The sequence below is a fragment of the Malus domestica genome, chromosome 10 (genome assembly GCF_042453785.1).
Source record: "Malus domestica chromosome 10, GDT2T_hap1".
In the NCBI taxonomy this organism is placed as follows: domain Eukaryota; kingdom Viridiplantae; phylum Streptophyta; class Magnoliopsida; order Rosales; family Rosaceae; genus Malus; species Malus domestica.
Genome location: NC_091670.1, coordinates 3,520,733 through 3,543,516, shown reverse-complemented (window position 1 = coordinate 3,543,516; position 22,784 = coordinate 3,520,733). Strand labels below are relative to the sequence as shown.

At 39.6% G+C, this 22,784-nt stretch overlaps 2 protein-coding genes across 2 annotated transcripts; one reads left to right on the top strand and one right to left on the bottom strand.

The window, feature by feature from the left end:
* Positions 1–10,682: 10,682 nt before the first annotated feature.
* On the bottom strand, positions 10,683–20,261 carry LOC139188498 (uncharacterized). The gene is made up of 4 exons (XM_070806076.1): positions 19,965–20,261; positions 17,618–17,901; positions 17,327–17,534; positions 10,683–11,120 (listed from the first exon to the last, which is right to left on the bottom strand). Exons 1-4 carry the CDS (start codon positions 20,259–20,261, stop codon positions 10,683–10,685), a joined length of 1,227 nt encoding a protein of 408 aa, XP_070662177.1.
* Positions 20,262–22,295: 2,034 nt separating this feature from the next.
* LOC114827300 (citrate-binding protein-like) lies at positions 22,296–22,637 on the top strand. The gene has a single exon (XM_029108944.1). It carries the CDS (start codon positions 22,296–22,298, stop codon positions 22,635–22,637), a length of 342 nt encoding a protein of 113 aa, XP_028964777.1.
* The last annotated feature ends 147 nt before the right edge of the window (positions 22,638–22,784 follow it).

Here is a 22,784-nt window from a genome sequence, read left to right as displayed (position 1 = left end):
TTTCGGTTAAGTAAGACTACCAGTGCAAATCATACAGGATTTAGAACTTTCATAATCCAGCAAACATAAAATCCAATTGATCAACCTGCCTAAGCAAGATACCCAAAATGCTGAAATTCTATGGCAACCAGGACTGCTAAATAAACTATCTCAAGATTCTGCAGAATTGTTGGACTCCTGTTTAAACCATTGGATCCAAAATAATGTAATGAACCATCTCAGATCAAAGCAGAGTTCAAAAACAAGCAAAATAAGTTTGTATTTCTTTGTATCTAATGACATTTTTTTTTCAATCTCGTACAGGATTTTTCAAATTCGTAAATAGGTTTTATTTTATAGTTTTTGTGACGAATATACAAAAGGCTCAAGAAATAGAATCAAGAAAGGTCTCAAGAACCACACAGATGAAGTACATACATACAAACTTACATACATATAAGGTAATAATTGGCATGCCATCTTAAGGAATCTGGTAGTCGTCGAGATGTAAAAATAAGTGTCACCTAATAACAAAGTAAGCCGAAACTTGGCCCTACCCCATGTCCCTAAGATAAGAGTGTGCTTGCAAACCAAGATCGGGTACAGCATCAAAATGACAAAACTACCATCATTTGACTTCAGTATATCTTATGCGGAACCAGGTACTTATATTTCTCAGGTCAACGAACATGGATACAATCATACAATGCAAACTGAAGCAAATGGTGAAAAGATAGATATAAATAATTGAGTTGGTTCGGCACGGTTATATTCTCGCTTTGTCAGTTTTACTAACTGAAACGAAATTTGATTTATTGTACTACACTACCACAAGCTGTGAGAACCCTACATTGGCTTGTAAACAATTTATCAATCAAACGCACACAGTGAAGCCATGAATCAAATGAATGAAGGGCTAAATTAAATTAATATGATAATATAAAAAAATTAAAACATATCTGTACAACAGCACAAGACACAGCAAGAATCCTATACACCACAAGGCAGGCTGCACCACTTCTCAAGTTGAAGAAATAATCACACCACCATAGGGCTTGGATGCTCATCTTCCTCTGAAGATGCAGGTTGCGATGGTAACTCAGGAGCTAACTGCCGGTGAAATGCATTAACTGCAGCTGCAACACCGTCTTCATTCTCTATCAACTTTGCCATTTCTAGTACTCGAGATTTAACCTAAGATGGTTCAATTCCTGGTTAGAACGAATGCTTGTTGTGCTATGTTGCTGCACTACTTTTGCAGTAACCACATCACTGGTAGCATAAAGACGAAAGCTTAACCATTTCTTGGGAAATTGGATAAAAAGGAAAATCTATGTGAAGGAAGAATAAAATATTGCAATCGTTTACCAAAAACATAAAAACATGAAACTTTAACCATATCATATTTTTTTTCACTTTTCTGACTTGTTAGCTAATGCATTGTTAGCTCATTCATTAACGGGACAAAACAACTATGATTTAACTCAAGCCTAAAATTGTTTTCTTAATTTATTTTCCAACCAGCTGTTTTTCATAAACCAACCAAAGCTTAATCAATTAGTTCAAAACCATTGTATGATTGATTTCAATTGGCAATCAATTTACATATGTTCTACAGGAATCGTCATGGGAGATACCAAAGAAAGATTAGATCGGGCCATTGGTAATCAAGCTTGGAGGGCTCTTTGCCTTAAGAGTGACCATATTCCAGGTTCGAACTTGAAGCCTTGTAGGTTGGAATAAATGTGGTTAAAACATGAAATTTTCTTAACGTTTGCGCAAGATAATTGACAGTCAGTCGATGGTTTTGTGTTACATAAACTTGATCAATTAAAAAGTCTTGACCTCGAATAGAGAGGGTTTAGGTCCTCTTTTCCACAAGACAAAGAAGCTCATTGTAAGATTGGATGGTATGCAGTTTATGCTATGCATGCAGTGAAATTACCAGTTACCGTTTGTGATCAACTTGACAGCTTAATGTTAACTTGGTTAAATGGAGCCAAGTTTGCCTTCAGAAGTCTCTTGTGTTGGATAGTGGCCAAATTAGTGGCCAACTTGCAAACAACTTTCGGTTAATAAAATAAACAAAAATGGTGGACAAAATCATGTGTCTTTGGTGAAAAGCAAATGATTATGTTTGTTGAGGAATGATTATTCCTTTTGATTTGGCCTTCTTTCAAAGGCAGATAATAAGGGTGCTTCGGTGAGTACACCAATTGGTTTTGTTAAGGTAGCCCATTTTGAGAGAAAATATAGAGCATTTTCTGATTGCAGTTACAGAGAGCAGCAGAGTATCAGGGTAGAGAAGAAGGGGTGCAACATCCCCATTGGAAGAGGGCTCCTCTCTTTGCTTAGTAATCATCCACCAAAGTACTTGTTGTTGTAATAGCTTTGAGTTTTGTATAGAGAGGAAACTATTCATTATATTTCTCTCTATTTGTTTCTTTAGTGTGTGAGAGCTATTGGTTGTATTGGGGTTTTTGGGTTGTGAGCTTGCCAACACTTTGTAAACTCCCATTTGATGATAGTGGATTATTGGGTGAGCTCCTAATGCTCCGAGGACGTACTCCAGTTACACTGACTGTTGAGGAACCTCGTTACAATCTTGGTGTCTTTAATATTGTTCTTACATTCAATTTGATATATTTTTCAGTGCAAATGGAGGCCAAAACGAGTTAGGGGTGAGGATCGGAGATCAAGAAATACCAAGGAGCGATCGTTTTCGTTACCTATGATCTATCTTGCAAAAGAACGAAGAATTAGATGGAGATCTCAACCATAGAATACAAGCTGGATGGATGAAGTGGAAGAGTGCATCCGGCGTGTTGTGTGACCGCCGTATGCCACTGAAGCTCAAGGGAAAATTTTATAGGACGGCAATAACGCCGACGATGCTGTATGGCACAGAATGTTGGGCGGTGAAGCATCAACACGTACACAAAATGGGTGTAGCAGAGATGAGGATGCTTCGCTGGATGTGTGGGCACACGAGAAAGGATAAGATTAGGAATGAGGATATCCAGGGTAAAGTAGGAGTAGCCGAAATTGAAGGAAATATGAGAGAAAATCGGTTACGGTGGTTTGGACATGTGCAAAGAAGGCCTACTGACGCTCCGATTAAAAGATGCGACTATGGGACAGAGGTTCAGGGCCGAAGGGGTAGAGGAAGACCTAGGAAAACTTTGGAAGAGACTCTAAGAAAAGACTTAGAGTACTTGGATCTAACGGAGGACATGACACAGGACCGAGCACAATGGCGTTCTAAGATTCATATAGCCGACCCCACTCAGTGACTTAGATTTTCCAAGTCTCCAACCGAGAAGTTTTCCTCACTCGGGAAATTAAGGGAACACTACCTCAACCTACATCCTCCACTCACAAAGCTTCAACATACAAGCTTCAACAAAAGAAAAATTCAAAGAACTTAGCGAAGAAGGCTTCGGTGTATTTAACACAATACGTTGAAATGAAGCAAAGCTTATTTATTGATATCGCCGATAAGTTACAAATATGTACATATACATGAGTCAAAATAAACAAACAACAGGGAGCCTTCACAAAGGTTGCTTAGGAGAAGTCTCAGCAGTCGGTAGAGCCCCAGAAAGAGAATGCACCGGAGAAGGATCATTCGGAGCCTCAGTACTGAACAGAACCCTAGAAGGAGGAGGCATCCGAGGTTGATCATTTGGAGCTTCATTACGCGGTACAACCCCAAAAGACGAAGGCAATAAATGCCTTTGGAACAAACCCACAAACCTCTGATGATCAAGTAAAACCTGACCATCAGATTCCTTCATCTGGTCAAGCTTCCTCTTCATGTTTGTAGCATAGTCATGTGCGAGTCGGTGCAACTGTTTATTCTCATGCTTGAGCGCTCTAATCTCCTGTTTGAGACTCATCACTTCAGCCGCTAATGATTCAACTTGGCGGGTTCGAGCAAATAGGCGTTGGGCCATATTAGACACAGAACCTGCACACTGAACAGTGGGAGCCAGAGAATCCTTAACAGCCAACTCATCAGACCATTTGGAAAGTAGTCTGTTATCTTTGGGAGTGAGAAGGTTCCTGGCCACCACCGCAATGGTCATATCATTCTTCATCACGAAATCATCAACGGTAAGAGGACCAGTAGGGGAGACGAAGGATGGGCGCCATATGTTGTCTGGAGAAGCCGTGGATGTCTCTTCAACAAGGTTCAAGTCAAAACGACGGTCGGAGGGGCCAGACATTTTCAAAGGTGTTGAAGAGAGAAGAGGTCGGACAAATCAAGATCTTAGAAGTGCAAGAATGGAGCTTCTACTGGTGGAGATTTAAGTGTGCTTTGGAACTTAATGCCAGCCTCTATAAAAATCTGCACTCGACGAAGCTTCAGAAATCGAAGAGGCGCCTGCTCAGAAATCGAAGAGGCATTTGCTTTCTCAAAAGTTGGGCTGCTCAGAGACCACGAGGGTCGATCTTAGAAAATGAAGAGGCGTTTGCTCTCTCAAAAGCTGGGCTGCTCAAAGACCACGAAGGCCGATCTCAGAAATCGAAGAGGCGCTTACTTCCTCAAAAGCTGGGCTGCTCAGAGACCACGAGGGCGGATCTCAGAAATTGAAGAGGCACCAACTTTTCAGCCTTGTCAGCACCTGTCACACGCACACTCAGCTTTGCGGAAATTACGAGCATTTTGTCGAAGATTTCTGGTGAAGTATAAAGCACATGAATCTTACTGTTCAATCACCCACTTTCCACACGCAACAATAGCTCATGGGTACCATAGATAACTTTGCCAAAGTTCTCTGACAAAGTTGAGACACGTGAAGCTTGCAGCTCCCACTACATCGCTCTGACCAAGAAGGGTAAAAGAATAGCAAAGAACCAGCACTAACAAAGTTTAGACACATAAATTTTAAAGGTCTAGCTTCCATATTATTACCCACAATGGTAAAGGAACAGTACCACTGCTGGATAATTGGAAAGTCCCTGTGTGTCAACCTCGGTGCTCCGTGGCAAGGTAGACTAGCAAACATGCCCAACCTTTACTCACATTCGAGAAAACACTCCCAACAAGATTGCTTGCTCCAAAATCGAAGAGGCACCGCCCTCCGAATCTCGAGAGCTAGACTCCCAACATGATTACTTTCTCAAAAATTGAAGAGACACCGCTCTCCGAATCTCGAGAGCCAGACCCCCAGCAGGATTGATCCCCGACAGGATTGTTTGTTCGAAAACCGAAGAGGCACCACTTTCTCAACTTCGAGAGCCAGATCTCCTTGGATAAAGCTTGTTTGTAATCTTCACACGCAACATCAGCTTTCCAGATACCACAGACCACTTTTTCAAAGTGCTCTGACATAGTTAAAACATGTGAAGCTGGCAGCTCCCATTACCGTGCTATAACCAAGCAGGGTAAATGAATAGCATTACTACTTGTTGTTAGGAAGACTCCTATATATGTCGACCTCCATCCCCAACGGACAGGCAGACCTGCAAAAATGCTCAACCCCTCCTCATATCTGAGAGGGCACTCCCAACGAAGCCTTTCGAAATATTCAGCTTTCTTTTCCCCCAATAATACCTCTGCAAACAAGCTATACCAGAGCAAGAATATCTCATATCATCAGGGTTAAAAGCAAGAGTATCCCATATCATGCTTTTTCCCTATCTTTTCCTTTGGCCTTGTTCTTACCTGCAAGACAAGGAGAAAGAGAGCAATCAGTCAGCACTTGGAATCAAGCTTCCAGTCAGGAACTGACTGCCTGGAACCCCTTACCTGATTACTTACCTGGCATTGCTCTCGAGTACTCATCCTCAACATCTTATGCTTCCAGGGAAGATACCGCATCTGCGTGAGGAACATATAGGGCAAGTGAGAAGGATACAAGGAAGCATGTGGAGACAAGCGTAACAGCACACGTGCCAATACATCCACTACTTTGTCAAAAGCAAAAATATCCCATATCAGCAGGGTCGAACGTACTCTAGATTTGATGGACTTGTTTTGACCGTCAAATTCTTCAGTCGGCCTTATACTCTGGAGGAAACCAGAAAACCTTCTAGCCCAGTTCAAGAATAAGCCTGTGGAAAGTTACTTTTTCAAAAGCAAACGTATCTCATATCATCTCTTCTAATTTTTCTTCTCTTTATCCTTCATGCTGCTTGCAAGATAGGGAGAATGAGAACAATCAGCCGGAACTCGAAATCAAACTTCTGATCTGGGACTGATTGCTTGGAGCTCTGATTGTTTACCTTGTCTGTCACCTCTTTCAGCAGATCCCCTAGCTCGGCGACTTGGAGGACTCCTACTACATGGTTTGTATCGCACTTAACCAAGCCTGAAACTACAAGTAAGCTTCAAGTGAAATTGATACATTACCTTGTGCATCTCCACCAGTTAAAGATACCACCCCTGGATGGAGTAAGAGTACTTCCAGAGAAGATGCCACATCTACCTATGAGACAAATAAGGCAGGTCAAGACGATACCACACTTCGGTACTTAGAAGTTTCGTGATTACAAGATCATTCTCCCACAATATTTTCTAATGTCATTTGTACTAAATCATTCACTTGTACTCACTAAAGGAGAGATTGAACCTATGTACTTGTGTAAACCCTTCACAATTAATGAGAACTCCTATATTCCGTGGACGTAGCCAACCTGGTTGAACCACGTACATCTTGTGTTTGCTTTCCTGTCTCTATCCATTTATATACTTATCCACACTAATGACCAGAGCAATCAAGCGAAGATCACAAAAAGCGACCGTTTTCGCTACCTAGGATCTATCTTACAAAAGAACAGAGAATTAGATGGAGATCTCAACCATAGAATACAAGCTGGATGGATGAAGTGAAAGAGTGCATCCGGTGTGTTGTGTGACCGTCGTAGGCCACTGAAGCTCAAGGGAAAATTTTATAGGACGACAATAAGGCCAGCGATGCTGTATGACACAGAATGTTGAGCGGTGAAGCATCAACACGTACACAAAATGGGTGTAGCGGAGATGAAGATGCTTCGTGGGATGTGTGGGCACATGAGAAAGGATAAGATTGGGAATGAGGGTATCTGAGGTAAAGTAGGAGTAGCCGAAATTGAAGGAAAGATGAGAGAAAATCGGTTACGGTGGTTTGGACATGTGCAAAGAAGGCCTACTGACACTCCGGCTCGAAGATGTGACTACGGGACAGAGGTTCAGAGCCGAAGGGGTAGCGGAAGACCTAGGAAAACTTTGGAAGAGACCCTAAGAAAAGACTTAGAGTACTTGGATCTAACGGAGGACATGACACAAAATCGAGCGCAATGGCGTTCTAGGATTCATATAGCCGACCCCACTTAGTGGGAAAAGGCTTTGTTGTTGTTGTTGTTGTTGTATTCAATTTGATATATTTCATGTGGGTTAGCTTGAGTTGGTTCCATAAGGCTTGTTTGGTGCTATCCTAGTACAACATCTTGCTGGGCTTGGCTTGAAAAAATTGAAAGTTTTGTACTTGGCTCTTCTTGTTAAGAACTCTTGGAAATTGATGTAGGGGGATACTGGTCTTTGGGCAAAAGTTTTCAGCAGAATATATTAAAGGTGATATGGGTGAGTTACTCAATAAAAAACTGCTTTACTCTCTTCTTGTACTTGGAACGGTATTCTTGTTGTGATTATGAGATTCTTCTAGTATATTGAGGAAGAATGGAAGATGAGATAAGGAAGAAAAGAACATTAGAAAATGGAGAGCTCACAAAAGGAATGTTACTGCTCTCTGCAAGTCACAGAGGAGCAATCATATTTTTCATTAAGGTTTTCAATCTCTCACACCGCACACAAAACATGCAGGAGGAATATAACCGTTAGGACCACACTGGATGCTTTTCTGATTACAAACCAATCTTGACCCTTCATCTAGCTAGTTGCTAGGATTACAACACATGGTAATTCTTGCCTTACAACCATACAACTTATCACTTAGTATTTTAACTCAAGTGCATACACATATTAATACTAAGATTTATTCCTAATCAGCTATAGACTTAATAATTCAACACTCCCCTTTAAGTCTAAACCAATCATTTGCAAGAGCCTTTGTGAAGATATCTGCCAATTGCTTTTCTGTGTGACAATAGACCAGATCAATGATGCTTTCCTGCAGTGCATCCTTGATAAAATGGTACCTCCTATCAATGTGCTTGGTCTTTTGATGAAATACATAATTCTTTGATATAGCAATGGCAGAAGTGTTATCACAGTGAAGTGGGGTTGCTTCAGTTTGCAATTCTCCAAAATCTCAAATACAAACCTCAGCCATATTGCTTGAGTTGTTGCTTCTGATGCACTTATGTATTCTGCCTCTGCAATTGGGAGTGCAACACAGTTTTGCTTGACTGAAGCCCAATAGAACACTCCACTGCCAAATGAGAATGCATATCCTGATGTGCTCTTGCTGTCCTCCAATGAACCACCTCAATCATTATCACAGTAGCCAATTAAGCAAGTTGTTCTTCTCTTCACATACTCCAGACCATAATCCAAGGTTCCCTTGATATACCTGAGTACCCTCTTTGCAGTTCCATAGTGTCTATTTGTAGGGCAGTGCATGAACCTAGCCAATAAACTTGTTGCACACATTATGTCCGACCCTGTAGCAGTGAGATATAGAAGGCTTCCGACAATACTCTTATACATTTCCTCACTTGCATATCCACTTTCATCATCTTTAGACAGCTTCTCAGTAGTTCCAAGAGGAGTTGTCACAATCTTTGCTTCATTTAAGCCAAACTTACTCAACAATGAACTTGCATACTTCTTTGTGAATGAAAATGCTTGAGTTAGTTTGAATTACTCCCATTCCAAGAAAGTGATGAAGAAGGCACAAGTATGTCATCTCATACTTCATTTTCAAGTCCTCCTTGAAATCTTTTATCATTGATTTGCAACTACCAATGTAAACTATATCATCCACATAGATGGAAACAATCAAAATATCTTCTCCCCTTGCCTTTATGTACAGAGTTGTTTCACTTAAGCTCTTCTCAAAACCACACTGTGAGAAATAGTTGTCAATTTCACCATACCAGGCTCTTGGTGCCTATTTCAGACCATAGAGAGCCTTGTGAAACTTGTACACCTTTTCTTCCTTGATTTTGACTTCAAAACCTTCAAGCTGTTCAACATAGACCTCTTTTTGTAATATTCCATTCAAGAAACCCAAGTTCACATCCAACTAATACACTTTCCAGCTCTTTTGTGCAGCTAAAGCTATTAAAGTTCTAATGGTATCCAGTCTAGCAATTGGTGCGTAGGTTTCATTGTAGTCCAAACCAGGCTTTTGTGCATAGCCCTTTGCAACCAACCTTGCTTTGTTCTTTAACACTGACCCATCAAGATTTAACTTGGTTTTGTAGACCCATTTAACCCCTATAATAGGTTTCTCAGTTGGTTTGTCAACAAGCTTCCAGGTATCATTCTTTTCAATTATAAACAGCTCATCCTTCATTGCCTTTAACCAAGACTCATCTTGTTTAGCATCCTCATACTTCTATGGATCCATGATGCATATATTACATTTAGCCAACACTTCATTCAGATTCCTCTATTTCAGAGGTGTATGATCAAATGCTTGGGTGTGCCTCTCATTTAAGCTTAAGATGTTCATAGATTCACCTGAGGTAAATGTCTTAGATTGAGTAGAGTCTCCAATACTAAGAACTCTTCTAGGTGAATGTGATGTTGATGATGCAGGGGTCTGCACCTTCCTTTCATTCATTTATGTGCTTATGTCCCCATAAACAAAGATTACAGTAGTAAGGGTAGAATGATTTGAGTTCTTTTCCTAATTCCAGGCAGCCTCTTCATAAAAACTATGTCTCTTGACAAGACAAGCTTCTTAGATATTGGATCAAACACCCTATATCCTTTTTTTCACAAGTTGCATATCCCACAAACACTCCCTTGATGTTTAGGCTCAAGTTTATGTTTGTGTTCACTTGGAACATGTACATAACACATTGCACCAAATACTCTTAGGTGTGCAATTCCAGGTTTCCTTCCAGAGTAAGCTTCAAAAGGTGTGATATTGTTCAAAGCTCTTGTAGGGCATCTGTTTAGAATGTACACTGATGTATGAACTGCTTCTACCCAGAAATGATATGGCATTCTCTTTTTATGCAACATTGATTCTGCCATCTCAATCACTTTATGTTCTTTCTCTCCACTACTCCATTTTGCTATAGAGTATATGCAAGAGTGAACTGTCTTTGTATTCCTTCTTTTTCATAGAATAGATCGAATTCCGATGATTTGAACTCCCCTCCTCTATCATTTTTCAAACATTTAACCTTGAGTCCACTTTACAGTTCTGCCATAACTTTGAATTTTCTAAAACAACTGAATGCTTTAGACTTGTATCTTAGGAAATAAACCCAAGTCATTTTGGTGAGATCGTCTATCAAGAGCATAAAATACTTGTTTCCAGCAATTGAGTCATGCCTCATGGGTTCAACATGAATAAGTTCAAGTGGAGCACTTGCTCTTTCCATATTGGCAACTTTCACAGACTTCATTATAGTCTTCAAGCTGAGGCAAACCATGTACCATTTCCTTTTCTCTTAATTGTTTGAGACCACCAAAGTGTAAGTGCAAGTCTCAGTAGAATGAGTGACACTAGCTTTCAAAACAACCTGATTTTCAGATAAAATAGACAACAGATAACACCTATTCACTTTCTTCTTTACTTTCAAACTAAGCATTCCAGTGATGGACCATCAAACACACTGCACATTCCACCACCAAACACCAAGAAATATCCATGCTCATCCATTTGACCAACACTTAGCAAATTATTTTTTAGACCAGGTAGGTACATTACTTCTCTAACATACTTCCTGCCCTTGTTTGTATCAATCACCAATGAACCCATTCCTGCAACATTTACGAGGTCTCCAATTGGCATTTGAACTTTGCCAACTATGTGGGTTCTCATATCAATAAGCAATTTCACATTTCCTGTCATGTGGTTGCTACAACCACTGTCAATGTACCACTTTCCATTCATCTTTGGTTTTGTGATTGTGCTATTTGCATAAAATAGGTTTCCTGTCATCTTCACCAGATTTGCATTATTTGCCTTTTGCACTGGTTTTCCAGCAGGACATTCCCTAGCCCAATGTCCAAACTGTTAAACCCCACCCCCAAATTTATATGTAATTTTATAAATTCCCAAAGTTTTATTCAAATTAAATATTTTTATTTTCTCCTCCACTCCCTAGCTACCACTTGGCAGCACCATAACTCCCCATTATTTTCTTCCCTTTTCCCCCACCCCGTGACCCCCTCTATTCTCTCTTCCAGCTCTTCCCTTTCAAACTCTTTTTCCCGTATCTCTCTCGCTCTCAGATCCACACACACACACACTCCCTTACTCACTCACTCCTCGACATCATCATCATTATCTCGTTGTCTATCTCTCCCTCTCTCTCGGCCTGTGAGGCTCGACGGAGCCCAGGGAAGCCTAAGCAAACCGAGGGCACCCAAACCTGATTTTCGAACATCATCGGCCATTCCAAGGCGAACAAAAGGTATAACTTCACTCCCCTCTTCTCCCTCTATGTTTTATACCTAGATCGGACCCTAAGGTCCATGTTTGCAGTCGGCTGGAGTTGGGATAGCTCCCGCGTGCACCTCCGACAGGATAGGCCTTTCAGGCCATTTGGAAAACTATCGGGTTTTAGGCTCGTTTCAATACCCAAAACCTTTTTTTATTTTTATATATATAATTGTTTTGTTTTAATTATTAATTGTTTTAAGTTGAAGGCCTTTGGGCCAAATTAGCTAAGGCCCTAAACCTTTTTATCTAAAAACCCAAAACCCTTAGGCTTAAGGCCTTCGGGCCTTTTGAACCGGGGCCCTAAGCCCTCTCCTCTAAACCTAGCCCACCTAATTAGCTAAACCCTAAACCCTAACCGGCCCATAACTTTTTATGGGAAATATTCCGTCAGGGAATATTCCATTAAAGAATATTTCGTCAGGAAATATTCTTTGGAATATTCTAGGGATATTCTGTTGACTTTTTACGAAATTTATCCAGGACCCTTCTTAGGATAATTCGACGTTCTAAATCTGTTTCCAACGTTTGTTTTCACAAATTCAATTGCTATTATATAGTTTTATTAATTGGACTCTTTATATGCTTATGGGCAATATGCTTAGGGGCAATTATAGTGGCGTTTCTATCTTTGCTAGCTGCGTGACTTTTCGGCGGCTAAGTACTGTGAGCGGACCCCTTCTAAAATTTGCATAATTTTATAGTTTATTTGCATAAATGAAATGCATGCCTTACAAGTTTATGAACTGATTTTATGTTAAGCATGTTTATTGAAATATTGATTAACGTCTTGTTATTTTGTAAGGAATTAATTATTGGCCTATATTGAGCTATATTTTAATATATCGTATTTTCTATAAAAACCATGTACTGGTAGACTATCTGATGGACGACGATAGGATGCTAGAACATGTTTTCAAAACCCCTCTTTATAGTATAGACGATGGATGACTTTATACTATGAAGTGGTTATATTTGAGAGGTGTAACTATTTGTGCGTACCTAGTGGACACTATGCCGCCTGGGGCGAGGATCTGGTGTTGGCAGTTAGGCTGGGAGAAATAATCCCTAGCTACGGGCTAAAGGACACAGAGCAGGCATTGGGCTGGGAGTTGGAAATCTCTGGCTACGGGCGGAGAGACCACGGTGCTGGCATAGGGCTGGGAGTTATATTTATTCAGTGATCTTACTGGCAGCACATCGCGCTTACAAGACGATCTGTGAGACGATTGATATTTTGTTTTCCGTGATGTTTTGCCGCGATATGTCTTTTGAGATTTTTTTGGCATGCTAGGTAGACCCGGCAATTTCTGACACGACACGAAAACGATACAAAAATAACAAGTTTCGGGTTAACACAATAACTTATCGGGTCATTATCGGGTGACTCGTTAAGAACCCGTTACTAACGGGTTCTTAACGGGTATACACGTGGGTAACACGTGAGTAACCCGTTTCGACCCGTTAAGAAAAAATTTATTTTGATAATTTTAAAGTTTAATTACTAAAAAATTTATTATAAAATACAGTAGCCATATTAATATATACAATATATTCTATATTAAATATATAGTTTTGTATTATTATTCTATATAAGTTTAAAAAAAAAAGTTTTAGTCATTATTTATTTTTATTATGAGAGTTCCTTATTATCATTGCTAGGATAAATTTTACTTAACATGTTGTTGTTCAAAATTAAAATAAACTAATATAGTATTTGTATAGGCAAGTAAGAAAAATGTGAAAGAATATATAAACACTTGTGATTCATCATTATTCCTCCACGAATAGATAATGGTTACATTTACATTATAGTTTAGATTTTAAAATCCTCCAAACCTTCATGAATAATGTTTTTTATTTGAGGGCAAAATTAATAATAATTATTGTAGAAGTGTAAAAAATGTAAAAAAAAAAAAATATACAATGACTCATAGTGACAAACTTTACAATTTTCATGAAGGGGTCAGCTTCGAAATCCAACACTATAATACATAAACCTTAAATTTATATTTAACCGTCGATTGCCATTTATGCTTTATTCTTCTTACTGAATTTCATTTTTAAAATTTTCTTTCTTGAAAACATGATCATCTGGTGGATGTAAGAAGATGAACGTTCAGATCTTTGATATCACGTTTCGATATTTACGATTAACTAAAATATGAGTCGATATCATATAGTTTGTAGAAACTTTAAAAACATCAAGCAATATTTTCACTAACTGTAAAGCTCTGAATATAATATCAACGATCCAAACCGTTCATCTTCCTGCATCCTCTAATAGATCAAGTTTTCAAAAAACAAAATCTGAAAAAAAACAAAATTTGATGAGAACAATGAAGCATAAATGTAAACAACAATCAACGCTTAAATTTTGATATATGATTTATATTATTATAGTAGCGAATTTCGAAGTTAAGCTCTTCATAAAAGTTGTAAAACTTGTCATTACGAGTGTTTATATATTTTTTCTATATTTTTTACATTTCTACATTAATTAAAAAACTATTAAAGACTTTAGGTAAGTGAAAATATACTTAAAAGAAAATTGTGTTTTTATGTTTTGGATGCAACAATATGGTATGTATATACTTATTTAGTATTATGTTTTTCATTTGATTATTTATTGGTTTAAATTATATTTTCTTTAACGGGTAACGGGTCGGGTCATATTACATGTTAATATTATCGGGTTGATTTCGGGTCGGGTCATTTTACACGTTTATTTTAATGGGTGTTACATGACACGACCCGTTAAGATATCAGGTATGACACGAAAAAGACACGAACACGGAAAACACGACACGAATGGCAGGTCTAATGCTAGGGTTTTCAGTAAACTTATCACTTATTATGCTAGTAGTGTTCTTTATATACACCTCGGGGTTAGTATGTTGATAACTGTTTTATTATATATATATATATATATATATATATATATATTGTTGATGCACAAAACCGGAGGGGTCTTGGAGCAACATAAATCCGACCGTGAATCTGCAAGAAAGTAAAGAACACAAGATGTATCGTGGTTCACCCCAATGTTTAGGCTACGTCCACACTGATGTTGATATTGTTTCACTCTGAATGGTGAATATACAAGAAGGCTAGAGGCAGTGTGCTCTCTAGCCTATTTTCTGTGTGCTCTCTTCCCATGGCCTAAAACTTAGCCCCCTTAATGAGGAAAGTGAGAAGTCCTTTTATAGAATAAGGGCTCTTCACTTATTACATATTTGCTCATTCATTTATTACATAATTACATTTGAGTCCCCCGAGTATTTATACGAGATCTAAATACGGAAGCCCTAAGTATGGTACAAACAGTAGTCCCCCAAGTCTTCAGTCAAGAGAGTCTTTTGGCTGGAGACTTGAAATTCAGTTCATGTGTGGGCAGAAGTAACTAGATGTCGTCTAGAATTGAATACTCGATATGAGGCAGTGCTCAATGTGAGGCTGCTCGGCTTGTGGCTTATGTTGCCTTGGTTGGCTCGGCTTGTGGCGTTGAAGGTGAGGGAGTCCCTTTTATAGAATAAGGGCTCGCTCCTCAATACATAAATGATGGGCTAGAGTTGATGCTTACGGCGAGGCAGTAGCTTAGCAGGCGGCGATGCTCTTTAATGATGGTGAAGGAGTTTATTTTATAGAATAAGGGCTCGCTCCTCAATAAATAAATGATGGGCTATAGTTGATGCTTGCGGCAAGACGGTTGCTCAGCAGGCAGCGATGCTCTCTAATGATGGTGAGGGGGTCCCTTTATAGAATAAAGGCTCGCTCATCGATACATAAATGATGAGCTAGAGTTAATGCTCATAGCGAGGGGGTTGCTCAGCAGGCGGCGATGCTTTCTAATGATAGTGAGGGAGTCCCTTTTATAGAATAAGGGCTCGCTCCTCAATACATAAGTGATGGGCTAAGAGTCTCTCTCTAATGAAGTGAGGGAGTCCCTTTTATAAAATAAGGGTTCACTCCTCAATACATGAATAATGGGTGCTCTCTAATGAAAGTGAGGGAGTCTCTTTTATAGAATAAGGGTTTGTTTCTCAGTACATAAATAATGGGCTAAGTCCCCCAAGTATTTTTCATGAGGCCCAATTGCGGAAGCCCAATATATGGTACATAGTGTAGTCCCCCAAGTCTTCAGTCAATAGAGTCTGTTAGCTGGAGACTTCAAATTCAATCCATGTATAGGCTGAAGTGGCGGTTGTTCGGAGGCGGTCTTTGTATACCCTGCACTGAAGCTTTGTAGGTGAAGCTTCGCAAGTGAAGCTTTGAAGTTGGAGCTTTTGTAAATAAAGCTTTTGAAGTTAGAGCTTTGTAAATGAAGCTTTCGAAGCTGGAGCTCTTGTAAATGAAGCTTTTGAAGCTGGATCTTTGTAAATGAAGCTTTCGAAGCTAGAGCTCTGTAAATGAAGCTTTCGAAGCTTATTGACATGAGTGATGCTCATGAATGTTTATGTTGATTGATATGAGTGATGCTCATGGATGTTGACATGAGTGATGCTCATGAATGTTTATGTATGATTAACATGAGTGATGCTCATGAATGTTTATATATGATTGACATAAGTGATGCTCATGTATAATTTTGGAGTACTAGACGTACTTTTGATCACCTAGTTGGTGATAATAGCGGCAGGCTGCCGAATAATTTTGGAGTACTAGACGAACTTTTGACCACCTGGTTGGTGATAATAGTGGTAGGCTACCAAATAATTTTGGAGTACTGGATGTACTTTTTATCACCTGGTTGGTGATAATAGCGGCAGGTTGTTGAATAATTTTGGAGTACTGAACGTACTTTTGATCACCTGGTTGGTGATAATAATGACAGGCTGCCGAATAATTTTGGAGTATTTGAAGTACTTTTGATCACCTGGTTGGTGATAATAGAAGGTGAACTTTAAGCGGACGGATGGAGGTTGGAGTTTGAAGCCATATGGCCTGGCTCTTTTGGGCATATGTGTCTTCGCCCTCCACATAACATTCCAACCCACTATTTTGCCCTTTTTTTTGGCATGCTTCCTTTTTTTCTTTATTTATGATTACACTATGGTGGGTTTATACAGATGTTTGTAAAAGATAAGAAAAGTAAATCACATCATTCAAAAAAGCTCATGCAGAAGGTTGGTATGGCAGATGGTTGGATAGTGGGATAACATCTGCACAATTGAAATGACTTTGAGCTTTTGCTTTTGCTTTTACTTTCTCTTTTCCACCGCACCTCTCTCTGTCTCTCCACCTCCAGACATACTCACCTGCAGACTTGCTTTTGCTTTTGTTTTTACTTTCTCTTTTCCACCGCACCTCTTTCTGTCTCTCCACCTCCAGACATACTCACCTGCAGACTTGCTTTTGCTTTTGTTTCCCCCATCTTGAGATGATGGGCCACGAAGGCCGGGAGCTGTCATCGTCACTATTTTGGTCATGAAGAAGATATAATAATAAAAGTATTTGGTGGTCGGTTAAAAGCCATGATAAAAAAAGTCATGCCCAGTAGACGATGACAAGAAACGAAATCCCACCAGAGACTGTCCGTAACCCGAATAATCATAACCCAACAATTTAACTCGGAGGAAGTTGTTGTACCTGGTCTTGAGCCGGACTTGCTTGCCATCCCTTACGGGCTCCCACTGGATGAAGGAGTTGAGCCGCTGAGGTAGAGTCTGGAGCACTTTCTGGCCGATCATGCCGAGGAGGTAAGGCTGGTTGGAGACGGTGAGGTACTTACCGAAACAGCTCTTGAGTCAGATGATGTTGTCGGTTTCGGTTACGACCTCAACGGTCCACCGTGCCTTCGTGGACAACCCATTTCGTTCCAGGGTGACGGACTCTTCATCCTCCTTCGCTAAGAGGTACTTGTCGTGGTGGCTGTGGAGGTGCACCGCCTTGGCCTTGTGGAAGAAGTCCATTCCAATTCGGAACTTGTTGGATTTCATCTCTCCATCAGATCCACGTACAGTGACACGGTATACCACAGTCACACTTCCATTGTTAGAAATATAACATCACAAATATCTCCACACCATCCAAGAGCGTAGAAGCTCAACATCCGGTTCGCATGGTACCAGGGGATGAAGGTGGAGGAGGGATTTTCAGGTGGCGTCTGGATGATGTTGTCAGGGATTCTCTTATTGAGGTCTCTGAGGATTTCAGCGAGAGGGCGAGTGATGCAGGACGAGTTGGTATACGAAAACGATTTGTCAAGGGGCACCAAATAATTCGAACTGGGCACTCCCTTCTTTCCGCCGCCATCACCACCGGTGCTGCTTCTCCATGCGATCATACAAACCCTTCCTCCCCCTCCCGTTTTCCTCCGACCATTCGGGCTCAGAGTCGAACGGAAGCGGCCCTAGATGGAACCGACAAAGATGTCGAGAGCAGGGCATTGCTGCTGATACTGGTCTGTAAAGCCATTGTTTTTCAGTCCACGATCCTCCAGACCCCAAGTCTCTCTCTCTCCTCTGAAACTTTCTCGCTCTAGAATCCAGAAGTCGTAGGGGTGGGGACTGGTGATGGGAAGACGATTGATTGCTCGTCCAAGTTGAAAAAGGCAACTACGCACCAGGCGATTTTTGGGGAGGGAGGGAAAGAAATGAGAGAGAGAGGTGAGAGAGAGAGAAGTTATGGGATTTTGTCTTGCAGTTGCAGAGAAAGAGACTGAGTGAGAAAGGATGTGGCTCTGTGGGTTTTCTAGGAAAGCTTTGGGTTGTTGGGTTTTTGTAGATTTTGCAGTTTCACAGTGGAGGTGAAAAAATGAAAGAGAATCGACTTAGTTTTTCGTGTCGATTCCCACAGACGGCACCAAATGTTGATGCACAAAACCAGAGGGGTCTTGGAACAACGTAAATTCGACCGTGAATCAGCAAGAAAGTAAAGAACACAAGATGTATCGTGGTTCACCCCAACGTTTGGGCTACGTCCACACTGATGTTGATATTGTTTCACTCTGATTGGTGAATATACAAGAAGGCTAGAGGCAGTGTGCTCTCTAGCCTATTTTCTGTGTGCTCTCTTCCCATGCCTAAAGGACTCCTCAATGTATTGTTTGGTCATTAAAAAAAAGAACTTGGCCCCCTTAATGAGGAGAGTGAGGAGTCATTTTATAGAATAAGGGCTCCTTACTTATTACATATTTTCCCCTTCATTTATTACATAATTACATTTGAGTCCCTCGAGTATTTATACGAGATCTAAATACGGAGGCCCTAAGTATGGTACAAACATATATATATATATATATATATATATATATATATCAACTTGGTCCACTCATGTTTGTTTTGCGCCCCCTTCAGGACCTAGAATCGAGGCATACAATCCTAGCATCCAGGTATTTTCGCATCGGCATATTCGAGTCCTCTCGGTGTAGGACCCACTCCTTTGTTCAACCAATTTTTATATTAATTCTTTTAGTGTTCTAGATTAGATGTGTGCGCTGAACACGTTCCTTAAATGCATATTCTTTATTCTTTTACATTTATAAACCTTATCTATTCCTTTGTTATCAGCATTTGCATTCAATAAATGATTTTCGTCACCTTCGGGTGTCGGCCAACACATGCTTATCTTGGCATTCAGGGAATATTGGGATCAGGGCGTGTCACAAACTTATCACAATTGAAGCATTTTGGTTTCCCTTTGTGTCTGCACTTACCAAAATGGTACTTAAAACACACCTTGGACTAAGGCTTTGTGGTCTCTTGACTCAATGACTGAGATGCATTCATATTCTGATAATTGTTTCCAGGAAATTTCTATGAAACTTTGGTTTTGATTCCCATTTCTTGCCTTTGGGATTCTAGTTTCTCTGAAATCTGGATGAACCAGCATAAGTACCACCACTTTTGTTTTGTTCTTTTGGGTACCGTTTGGTACGTGGGACGGGACGGGACGGAACGGGACGAGTCATTCCGTCCCACGTTTGGTGCGCCTAAAAACTGTGGAACGGGTTGTCCCATGGGACGAAATTTGGCTGATTTTTCGTTCCACCTCTTCCCCCTGGAACGACCCATCTGCATACCAAACGGTACCTTGGATTCATAGAGAGTGGGGCAAAAGATCTTTCAGTTTGATCCACACTGTGTAAATCAAACCTTTGCTCTTGACTTTTTAAAATGGCAACTACCTCATGCAATTCTACGGTCACCAAACAATTTGTATTCTCAATAACTAGACATATAGAATAATAAGGCTTACTATGGCTAATTAAGACCTTATGTACTAATCTCTCATTAGGAAGAACTTCACCAAACATTTTCATTTGATTTATCAAGTCATTTAGCCGAGTAGGATATCCAGACAGAGTTTCATCATCATGCATTCTAGCATATTCGAACTCTCGTCTCAGATTTTGCAATTTTACAGATCTTACTTAATCATCACCGTGATATTCTCCATAAACAAATCTCATGCCATCTTTGCGGATTTAGCATTGGCAATTCGTGGGAAGATCTGATTTGAGACTGCATTCTGAATGATTCCTATAGCCTTTATGTCTTTCATCGACACAGCTGCCATTTTTTCATCTCCATCATCCTTCGATGATCCTTCAACCTTCTTCTTCTTCGAATCAGAGATTTTAACTCCCTTTTCCACCAGATTCCACAACCCGTGCAATTTGAAAATCGTTACCATCTTGATTCTCCAGAACTTATACTTCTCACCGGAGAAATTTGGAGTTCTCACCTCCGAGCCTCCCGATCCAGACATCCTTGGTCCGAATGAGATGAATTCTCTTCTCAGATGGTAATGGGTCTCCGCGCGACTTTCACTGAGCTTTGAGCAAGCTTCAATTCAGCTCAATTGATCGAACCTATCTCTGAGGTCATATTGTGATTCTGAGATTCTTCTGGTACATTGCGGAAGAATGGAAGATGAGATAAGGAAGAAAAGAACGTTAGAAAATGGAAAGCTCACAAAAGGAATGTTAATGCTCTCTGCAGGTCACAGAGAAGCAATCATATTTTTCATTAAGGTTTTCAGTCTCTCATACAGCACACAAAACGTGCAGGAGGAATATAATCGTTAGGACCACATTGGATGCTCTTCTGATTACAAACCAATCTTGACCCTTCATCTAGCTAGTTGGTAGGATTGCAACACATGGCAATTCTTGCCTTACAACCATACAACTTATCACTTGGTATTTTAACGCAAGTGCATACATATATTCATACTAAGATTTATTCCTAATCAGCTATAGACTTATAATTCAACAATTCTTGAAGGGGGCTAAACTTTTGCATAAGCTACTATGGCGAATTGGAAATGGTAATACGATAAAAATTTTGTTGGATAAATGGAGTAAAGGGACAACGGAGTAAGGCGTATGTGGGTCTATGCTAGGGATGGGCAATGGTTATGCGGGCGGGTAACCGCGGTTATTTTACCCATAACCGTTTATGTTCATACCCGCATAACCGTTTACCTGTTGGGTAATTACATAAATGGTTATACCCATAACCATAACCGTTTATAAACGATTATTCATACCCATAACCGTGTACCCATTTACCAATAACCATTTACCCATTTAACCATAACCATAACCATTTACCCGTTTACCTATTTTTTCGCCCGTTTATCCTTTTTTTACCCATTTACCTTTTTTTTCGCCCGTCTACATTATTTTTTTTTAACAATTTGAAAATTACAAAAGAAAAATTTGTCATAATTTTTTTTGATAAAGTGAGAATTTCTTTTGATAAAGTGACATAATTTTGAGTAACTTAAATGATGTCGCGAAATGTACTTGTATACAATATGCCTGCATTATATGAGAAGTTTATATGAATTGAATGGAATTGAATGTCGTCGTTGGGGTAAAATCAAATTTCATATCCGATTTAATTTTTTTAAAATTTTTCATATATTAAATTAAATGGGTAAATGGATACCCGTTATAACCATGAATATTACCCATAACCGATGGATATCCGTTATAACCGCGGATAATACCCATAACCGGCCATTTAAATTTTATGGATAAACGGTTATACCCATAACCGTTTATTTGTCTAAACGGTTACCCATAACCATAACCATCAACTTTAAATGGGCGGGTAACCGTGGTTACCCATATCCATGGGTATTTTGCCCATCCCTAGTCTATGCTGATGACGAGCCCCATGACCCTAATAGCCAAACCCAGCCACGTACGGAAGTTCGCATACGGGTACGCCTCCCAGCCTGCAATATATGACAAGCCCCATAATCCTACTAATAAATGTTTATGTTCATATATGATGGATTTTATTAAGATGATTTTTCACTGAATATGTTGTTCAGGGTCAGAGTTTACCGGATAAGTCTCTTATGTTGTCAGACTGTCTAATAGAATACCCTTGTCTTATAGACGTATTATGAATACTCTTACGTCGTTAGATGATTCGATTAGAGAGAACATTACTCTATATATACCGTGAGAAAGAATTACTTATTCAAAATATGGATCTTAGTCATTGATCATGTTAAATTTTATCAAATGTGTGATTTTACATTTAGACAGTGAATATAAACTATTGATCAGGTTGACTTATATGGTCCACATTCATATATATATATATATATATATATATATATATATATATGAATATAAAATGCTTCTGTATAAGTACGTATACAAATTTGTTTGTGCTTTTTGCTAAACTTTGTATACGTTTTATGTAAAACGCTTCTAGAATGGGTGGTCCAGGTCCATATATCGTCTGAAGAAAAAGCAATCATCAGCTAGAGCTAAGTTTTATGGAGGGACTTGACTACTCATCGGGAATATGGCAATTTGAAGGGTATGGATTTGTGCCAAATGCAACCTCTGGTGCTACAGTTGCACAGCTCCATGGAGCAGCTAAGGGTGCTACGGCTACAATCCTAAGAATATATAACGGCGGCATGAGGTATTATAGTCGAGATTTGGTGGCTACAAATCTTTACGACACGAGATGCAAACTTAACATAATCCATGACGTTGACGGAGGGAGCGTGATTGTTTTCATTGACGGAGTCCAGAAATTTTGGGTGAAGGATCAAGGGCCAGGAGATTTGTTTACTTCAAATGTGGAGTTCATGCTGCACCGGCTAACATAAGCTACTACATGGAATCACGTTGGAAAGACGTCAAAATATATAAAAAGTACTGATGACTATTGTTGAAGTGAAATATATATATATATATATATATATATATATATATATATATATATATATTTTTTTTTTTTTTGGTGAAAGTGAAAT